The 9,360-nt window shown below is 46.9% G+C and overlaps 1 protein-coding gene across 1 annotated transcript in view; it reads left to right on the top strand.

Annotated features, from left to right (window-relative positions):
* Positions 1–5,388: 5,388 nt before the first annotated feature.
* LOC101712192 (acyl-coenzyme A synthetase ACSM2A, mitochondrial) overlaps positions 5,389–9,360 on the top strand; it is a 29,066-nt gene continuing 25,094 nt past the window's right edge. Inside the window, exons 1-2 of the mRNA XM_004855836.4 lie at positions 5,389–5,528; positions 6,978–7,162. Of these exons, the coding sequence (XP_004855893.1) occupies positions 6,986–7,162 (177 nt within the window). The 5' untranslated portion in view covers positions 5,389–5,528; positions 6,978–6,985. The remainder of the gene's footprint in view (positions 5,529–6,977; positions 7,163–9,360) is intronic.

The raw sequence follows: 9,360 nt of genomic DNA, 5'->3' as shown, positions 1-9,360 counted from the left end.
AGTTGCACTCTTGTGGCTGTCTGGATGTCCTGCATCAATTCAAAACATTTACCTTTCATGGTGATTTTGACTTTGGAGAAGAGCCAGATGTCGCATAGTCGCTGATCCAGTGATTAAGGTGGATGAGGACGAACTGTGATGTTTTTATGAGCCTGCCTTTCCGTTAGATGGCACTCAGCAGGAGCAGCAGCAGCAGCACTCACCCCATTTTTATCTCACCTCTCAAAGACACTCAATGAAAGAATCTCTCAGCTAGAATTCAAACCCAGGTGATCTGGCTCTGATGTCCATACCCTTCACCCTCACAATTCAGCATGGCTTGATTTAGGAATTTTGTCTTTCCATAAAATTAAAATTTAAATATTCCTCCTAAAACCAAAAGTATTAGGCAATTTATTTGCTCTCTATGCTGTTTGTCTTCAGGACCCTGTTGAGGTGTACAAATTCTCTTTAGGGAACTTGAGGGCTTTGGAGTTTGCCTAAGGCCAACAGCAGAGGGAGCCAGAAGCGAGGAAAACATGTGGTCCCCGAGCCTCAACATCTTTAGGGCTGTGGGGTTCAAAGACTGGGGTTATGCATCTGACGCTGCTAGGATTCCTGAGCCCCAGGATTATCAGAGGGGCAGAGCTAACTCTACTACCTCTCTCTTCGTTCCCTGAAAGCAGGGCTCAGATGGTAGGAAGCAGCACCCACCGTCACTGTGTCACTCTTGCTAAGTGGTCTCCGCACCCTCTTCCCGGCCCACAGCCCAGGGTGCTCTGTTCTCCAGCTGTGATCAAAGCTCCCCTGGGTCATTGGTTCATGCTGCAGCAGGCAGATGTCAGGGCTGATGAGATCCAAGCCCCTGCCCTCAGGTCCTCCCTGCTGACACCTGATTCCCAGTCAACCTGGCTACAAAGTGACCTCAGCTCAGCTAGGCTCCACAGTCAGAAAGCCAACACTCCCATCACGGCTGTGCCATAGGGAGCCAAGACCCCCACCCACCCCGGAAGGCCCTGGTGATGGTACCAGCAGCAACAACCGCTGAGCCCCATTGCTGTATTAGGAACTTATTCTGTGCCAGGCAGCTGCTGAGGGAGCTGCTAAAATCCACTCAGTTCTTCTCAACTCTTCCTGGTTCTGTTCACCTTCATGGCTGTAGCTCTATCCTTGTAACATCTATGTCAAAGTCAACTCCTTTTTTTTTTTTTTTTGGTACTGAGGATTGAACTCAGGACCTGGCGCTTTCGAGGCAGTCGGCAGAACCACGGAGCTAAATCCCCAGGCCCAACTCACTTTTAAAGGAAAATACTTTCACTCTGTCACAGTCATAAAAGAACAAGTGTGAAAGCTGCTGGTCTAAAGTCATCTTGCAAAACACACACACACAGTCTGACACTCTCATGCTCCCACACGCTCATTGACACACCTGTGCACAAACCCACATGCACAGTCGCCTGCACTGAACCACACATGAACGGCAATTGTGTACACAAGCACACACACGCATGCACACACGTGCCTATGGGCTGTGCCACACAGCTACACACTTTACACAGTCACATACGTCACGTCAACACGTGTCCATGTGCTATTTTCTCCACAGCATTCATTCATCCACTCAGATATCTACTGTGTTCTTACTCTGTGCTAGATTTTGCCCTAAGTTCTTTAGCTAAATCAGTGAAGACAGGCAAAGATCTCTGTTCTCATGCACCTTAGTCTAATGGAAAGAGAGGCAAAAATAGTTAAAAAAAATAAGTTCTATAACATTGAGTAAATTCTATAAGAATTAAGGAATATAGTACCTGGCAGCAGGGAGGGGTGGAAGGATATCAGCCAAAAAGGAAGAGAGTGATTGTGGAAATTATACAGGGCTTTGCAGGTTGAGGTCAAAATGTTGATTATTATTTTGGTGTAAAATCAAGGTTAACTGGTAGGTCCTGAATGACTACTCGTGATCTGACTTCTGACCTACCCTTAACAGTATCTAAATAAACTAAATCCTTTCCCATGCTATTGTCTACATTACCTAGAAGGCATCTATCTTGGTCACCTCTGGGTCTATTTGATAGCAGCAGTTGGTACTATCTGACTAGCTGGCAAGACAGCCACCATTCCATGGCTTGTCTTCTGGAAGTCGGAACAAAATGAGTCTGTGGGTCTTCTTGCCTCAGTTTCTGGAAGGACAAAAGACTTTTCCCTGAGCTTCCTTCCATTTGCACAGCCTTGATCATCCCAAGTCTGTTGCATCTGTGAGGTCCACAGGGAGGTTCGTGGCCCGCAGCCCCTCTGTCTGTGCGTGTGTGTGGGTATGAGCCCAGAATCGCCCTCTGAGTCTTCCTTTCTAAATTGCATTCACTTCAATTTATTGAGTACTTACACTGTGCAATGTATTTGTTGTTTTAAAAATTTTACTGGTTTGCTTTTTAAATAAGTAAATGAAGAGCTTGAATTGGAATTATCAGATTTTTTAAAAAGAAACACTTTAGCTTGCTCTCTCAGGAAACAACTGAGTTGAGTAGTTTCTAGTGCACCAGACCAGAGCTTTCTACACATATTGGTGGCTGGATGCTGAATATGCATCATCAAATTCAAGGCTCACATGTCTAAGAGGTCCTAGGATTTGCCTCACTTTCTAGTCAAGAAAAACTGAGGCTCAGGGTAGGGTAACAACTTTTTCATGGGCACACAGCTCAGTGCAGAGAACCCAAACTCAAACCTGATTTCAGGCCCTTAGCGCATACCCACCAGGCTCTACCATCTGGTTATAGGAAAAAAGGCTGCTACCTCAGGAGCCCAGGAATCAGCTAGTCTTTGTTCAGGGAAGAGGAAAGAGGTGGTACCTACATGATGCAGAAGAAAGCACGATCTAGACTTAGAAGAGAAACGTATAAGGACCGGAGCAGTAATGGTGGATGAAATCTATACCTGCTCCCTATCTAGGAAAGGATTGTAAATCTGGCAGAGGTGAGCACCTCTGGCACCCAAGATGGGGGTGGAGGATGTCTTCAAAGGAGAGAGGGCGGCAGGAATAGTGGGTCATTTCTGGACTCCTGGTGGACCAAAGTGAGCCTGGGACTCTCAGGAGGCCCGTACGTGCTAAGGAGGTAAGTCTCATTCTCAAATTCCTTCAGAGAACACAACTTCTTGTTTCTCAACCAGAAGACAGATGCAGCTTGCTTTTTTAAAAGAGGGCTGGTTGTTGCCCAGGCTGGATTCAAACTTGGAATCCACCTGCCTCAGCCTCCCAAGTAGCTAGGATTACAAAAGGCCACTATAATCAGCTAACTATATTTCTTAAAGTCTCTAAATGGAGCCTTAGGGGTCAGAACAAGTCAACCGGCATGATTTAGATTCCCACTCCAGGTTTGGGGGCCCTGCTTCCTCCCCTGTGTGGTGAGCTGTTCAGAATCAAAGGAATGGCTAGAAAGGAGGGAGGGGGTGTCCAGCAGACCCCAGGCTCTGGGTGCTCTGAAGCCTCCTGTGTGCAGGTGTGAGGGGCACTGAGGAGGAAGAGCAAGAGGGACTTGAGGGCCACCCAGAGAACTCCCTGGAAGGATACACAAGAGATCTCCCAGAGATACTCAGAAGCACCTGTTACAAGGCCTCAGAAGAAGGGACTTCAAGGCTGGAGGGCAAAAGGCCAGCAGGTGGAATTCTGCACCTTTCCCAGGGTGAGTGAAGAACTCTTGCCAGGCGGTGGCTGCTGCCCTACAGAAAGAGGACCGGCCAGCTCTGGTTCCTACGGTTGGCCCGGAGAAAGGGGGAAGGAGCTCAAAGCGCCTGTTGTGCACTCTGCAGGTGGATCTCTGCTGCTCTTTCTCCTGAGTCCCTTTTGGACCCTGGCTTCCAGGGTCTTCAAGACCTCTGGCTCTCCAAGGTGTCCCTTGATGTGAGTTCTTGTCCCTTTGTGTCCTCACCAAATAGTTACTTCCAGTTATCTGGCATCTCCATCCTGCCCTGGCCTGTGGGCCTATGCGTCCAGGTTTGCATCTTCAGTGGAAACTGCCATTTAAGGGGTCCCATCACTGGCCATATGGAAACGGTGGCCTCAACCTCACTCTGCTCATCTGGAAAGATATAGGATCCCACATGGCCTGAGATGCCCACAGATCCCAATCTGGCCAGGGTATTTATCCATTTGGTGGGTGTTCCTGTAAAAGATCTCATCCTAGCAGCTCAGAGACCTCTGATTTCTAGCTCTTGTCTGAGGATCCACTCTGAGCCAGTGACACTGGTGTAGGACATTCCTCTGGGGGGTTAAGTTTCTAGGCCTGGGCCTGTGACTGACTTGCTTGCTGCGTGACCACAAGCAAGTTATTGCTCACTCTGGATCTGAAAAGCCCTTTGTGTTTTGGCTTTTTGATCAACTCCAGCAAAGGCCCGTGTTCTTCTGAGATGTTCGGAGGATGCTAAGTGCTATACAAGCATCACACTCGCCTTCTGAGAAAGGCCATTGTGGGTCCTACTCTACAGATGGGGAAACTGAGGCTTAATGAGATCACCCAATAGTAAGAGGTGGAGTCAGGTTAGAAAAGATGTCTGCTTCTAGGGTCCCGTACTTTCTACCTCCCCAAACTCTCCTGATCAGTGAAGAGTAGATGGACATGAGAATGAACTTTAGACATTTGGAGAAGTACCACAGGGCTCTGGGGAGGGACCAGAGCGGGATTAGGAAAGAGGTTACAAAATACTCTTCTGGAGAGGAGATGGCGTTTGGAACAGGGACAAGAGTGAGACAGACTCCAGATAGAGTGTGAAGGTGGTGCTGGTGGATTCGCTAGATCCAGCATGAAAGAGACAGGGGATGCTAAGGTTTCAAGAAGGAAGACGTGGAGACGTAGGGCTACCGTACCCTGGGATGGATGAGACTGTAGAAGGGGCGCAGCGATTTACAGAAAGGGTTGCAATCAGGCACTCAACTTGGAATAAATAAGTTTGAAATGCCCATTGGAATGTCCCAGCGGGGAAATGAAGATTTGGATGCAGGAGTGAAGTTCAGTGACATGTGGAGTTTCTGGCGAGACAGCTGGATCCCACCCGAGACACTGGATGAAATCATGGGTAGAGTGAGTGTAGATACAGGAGAGGAGATGGAATCCGAAAAAGGCTGAAGTAAAGGGAAAACCAAACAAACAGGCTGTGCTGGAAGGCAAGGAAAGGAAAAGATTAAAGAAGAGAGAGAGGCCTCGTGAGGCCGTATGAACTTCATTTCACTCCCCCCTAGCAGTTACTTTGCTGTTAATCCTGGCCATAAATCTCCTTTCGATCCCTTGGGTAAAGGAGCATACTCAGTTGGCCCCAAGGCTCTAGGTCCTTGCTGCCTGTAAACTTGGCCAGAGGGACTGATGTTGCCTAAAGCAAGCCTCTGGGGGTGTCCATCATTAATTATTAGCTCTGCTGTCCACTAAGGCTATAGGAAGCTGACTCAGGAGTTGGGTGCGTGATCACTGTCCCGACCTCCTGGCTTCAGGGAGCCTGAAGCTGCTTCTTCAAAGGAACAGAATAAGCTATTACCAGAGAGCCTTCCGGAGAAGACTTGGCAAGTGAGTCTTGTTGGAAGGAACTGAAGGATGGGTTCAGGCCTCATGGGGATGCCCGTTGGTCTTAGGAGTCACAACCTGCAAGGAGGGTGAAAATCCCCAGAAGAAAGAGTCTGCAGTTCCTAGAAGCTGCAAAAGGGAGAAACTCCCTTGTTGTTGTGAGGAGACAAAGGAGACAGAGCCTACAGCAGAGCCAAAGGGAGGAACGGGGTAGCTGAGAGAAGAGCAGTCAGAGGTGGGTGAGAGTCGGGTGGTGGTCAGGGAAGGGGGCTTCCCTGGCAAGGTGAGGCCAGAGGAATGGGAAAGAGCCAGTCACAGGAAGAGACAGGTACAAAAGCAATAGCTGTTTCTGCCCAGGACCTGGTAAGGAAATCTTCACCCTCAATTTTTTTGTTGTTGTTGTTTAGAAAATAGGAGACAAGATTAGTGCTAGAGACTGAATATTCTGGTGCCTGCTGCCTGGCCAAAGGGGGAGGGACTGCCAGGACTGCCAGCTGGGTTCTCTGAATTGGAGGTCGATGGACTCAAATTCTGCCACCTCATCAGCTTGCCCGTGGCAGAAGCCAAGCCAGCCTGCACAGCCTTGGGATTGCTTTCCCTGGAACCGGTGCCCATGGAACAATCATTGAGACAGCTGTGATTTCTAAAGTGATCCTTTGCATTGAGTTCTGTACAATGAATGCATAGGATTTAAGATCTATGGATAAAGATTTAGTTTAAAGAAACAGATGCCACTTGTATTCATCAGCAGTCAATACTTTAAAAATGTCTCACTAGGGCTGGGGATTTAGCTCAGTGGTTTCACCGCCTGCTGCGCAAGCACAAGGACCCAAGTTCGATCCCCGGTACCAAAAAATAATAATAATAAAAATTTAAAAAAAAATAAAAATGTCTCACTAGATTCCAATCGTACATATTTTTACCTCTATGGGTCTGAGGGTTGGCAGCGGATGTGTTAGGCTCCACTCCGGAGGCTCCATGTGTTTCATTATTGTGGGGCCTAGGCTGATGGTGTAGCACCCCTCTGGGGTGCAAGAGTCTGACAAACCCGCTCTCATCCCATTGGCCAGAGCATTTCTCAAGGGAAAGCCAGAGCCAAAGAGAAGAGGATTCATAGTTGTCCTCCAGACTACACTAAGAAGTCATATGGAAATGAACAGGAACCCTACTGCTATGGGAGGGGAGCCAATTGTTGAGAATGACAGTATACTCTACCACTCATTGTATTTTTAAGCATGAAAGGATTTATTACACAGAATGAGATGCTTGCAAAGCAGTCAGACGTAGTGGAGAGGTGAATTGGGAGACTGGTATACCAGAAGGACACAGAGACAGACGTGGAGTGTGAATTCACTCAAAAGTTCGGTGGATTTGACTCTTCCCAAGCAGCTGGTGATGAGTACAGCAATCTACTAAGAAACGACCCTCCTGTGTCTCCTCTGTCCTTCACAGATCTGACCATGCGTTGGCTGTGGAAACTTGAGCGACTCTGCACCTTGAGGGCCCCTGGGATATCCACCCGCCCTCTCCATGTTAGTGTCAGGCAACGGACGTCAGTGCCGTGGGGTCACCAGGAAGTGCCTGCCAAGTTCAACTTTGCCAGCCATGTAATAGACCTGTGGGCCAGCATGGAGAAGGTAATGTGGTGGAGAGGAGACAGGGCTAAACAGCCTGGCTGACTTCCTTAACTCGTCCATTCATTCCATGCTTATTGAGTGGTTGTTACCCATCAGACATTGCAATGGAGTATGAGCAAGAGGCTCGCCTTCCATAGGGCAGCAAGGGCTAAGGAAGACACGGGAGCCTGGTGAAGAGTGGGATCATTTGGCGACTCTCAAACAGGTGACACATTGCACAAGCTCTGTTGTGTCCTCCCCACATAAAACAGGGACTAATGAGATGGGATCATAGCAGAGATGGATTTGGATTTAATAAAAGCCACTCATGCCAGGTCCTGTGTCTTTACTATCAGTGTGCAGGTAAGATGTCCCCAAGGCTGAGATGTCCACAGGGCTCCGGCATCAGACATCACAGGAAGAAAGTGCTGCAGACGTTTCTGAGTTTCTTTCCTGTCCCTGAGTCCCTCAGATCCTAGCCCACTTGATCTGATCCAGCATTACCTTCACTGAAGTCCCAGGTGCATTTCTGGAGGATGAGAGAGTTCGTGGCTAGAGTAGGAGGAGTGGCTTTACTACCATGGGCTTAAGACAATGGTGCTCGAAGGGAGCCATGACTGTGACATTGTGCTGGGGTCCCACTATCAGGACACAACTTTAGTATAGGGATTGTAAACCCCTGGCCTCTAGATTGTAAGTCGGACCCAGAGGCGGGGTGTTCTTAAAAATAAAAAGTTAGGTCATTGGGCAGTGATGAATACCTGTACTGAGACAGGAAAATCATAAACTCAGGGCCAAGCTGGGCAACTTAGCGAGATATTGTCTCAAAACAAACAATAAAAAAGGCTAGGGCTAGGGCTAGGGATATACCACGGTCCTGGGTTCGATTCCCACTGCTGGGGGGCAGGGGGAGAAACATAAAAATGGAAAATTTTCAAATAAAAATTTAGATTTATGAATTTTATTTAAAAGTTATACCTTGCTGGTATTCTGAGGAAGGCCCTTACTATTATGACTCACAATTCTGAATCTATAAAAGAAATGATAATAATGAGTTTGTTACATGAACATTTAAAAAAACAACTTTCCATTGACAAACATTACCGTAAGCAAAATGAAAACTAATGACAACTGGGGGGAAATATCCATTTCATGTGACAGCAAAAGAGTTAATGTCCCTAGAACAAAAGATCTCCTAGAAACCAAGAATAAAAAAGCTTAACCCAGTGTAAGTGTGGGCCAAGCACGTGAGCAGACAGTCCACAGCAAAATGAACACAAATGGCCACTAAGCATAAGAAAAACCGCTCAACCCACCCATAGTAAGAGTAATGCAAACAAAAACTTTGAGGAGAGAGGGGCTGAGAAGTTATTACTGATGAGGACAAAGCTTCAGTTTTAGATGATGAACAAGTTCTCAAGATGGATGGTAGTGATGGTTGCACAAGGTGAATGGCCTTAATGACACTGAACTGTAAGCTTGCTGATAGAGAAATGAGGACCAGAGCTTGACCAGTAGATGCTAAGTTACGGTCAGATGGGAGAAGGAAGCTCTGGTAATGTTGCATGGTGCAGTGACCACAGATCATGACAGCGGTGTGTATTTTGTGTGTGTGTGTGTATTGTGTGTGTGTGTGTTTCAGATAATTTTATTTATGGCTTCTACATTCTCTGTAATTTAAGGCTTACAAAATAGGTGACATTTTGAACTTGCTTGTTTTAAATCTAGAAGAAGCTTCCAGGTTTCTGACTTTTGACCTAGAGGTAGGACAAATTGTTCACTATTATAATCAAAGTAGCTGCCATTTCTTTCTCGAAATCCCTGCTTCTTAGTGATGAAGGCCTCTTTAACAATGCCATCTGTGGTTTGTGACGCTTGGCTCCTGCCTGTATTTCAGCTAATTTTATTCTAGTAGGAATTTCAGTAGAGCCATCTAGCATTGTGGTGAAGAATATAATCCCAGAATTGGATCTGGGCTTAAAACCCAATGCTCACTATATCTTCGGAGAGTGCGTTCAATCTACACTTGACTTTACCAGCAGTGTGTATTTCATAAAGCTAAAAGAGAGGATTCTGAATGTCTTCACCACAGAGAAATGATAAATGAGCTGGGGATTTAGCTCAGTGGTTCCGCTGCCTGCCTCAAAAGTACAAGGTCCTGAGTTCGATCCCTGGTACTAAAAAAAAAAAAGAAAGAAAGAAAGAAATGATGTGTTAAA

Source organism: Heterocephalus glaber, unplaced genomic scaffold, assembly GCF_053883595.1.
Source record: "Heterocephalus glaber isolate CG9 unplaced genomic scaffold, H.glaber_assembly_v1.0 deba00000943, whole genome shotgun sequence".
NCBI classification, from domain to species: domain Eukaryota; kingdom Metazoa; phylum Chordata; class Mammalia; order Rodentia; family Bathyergidae; genus Heterocephalus; species Heterocephalus glaber.
This window is presented reverse-complemented; position numbering and strand designations above follow the sequence as displayed.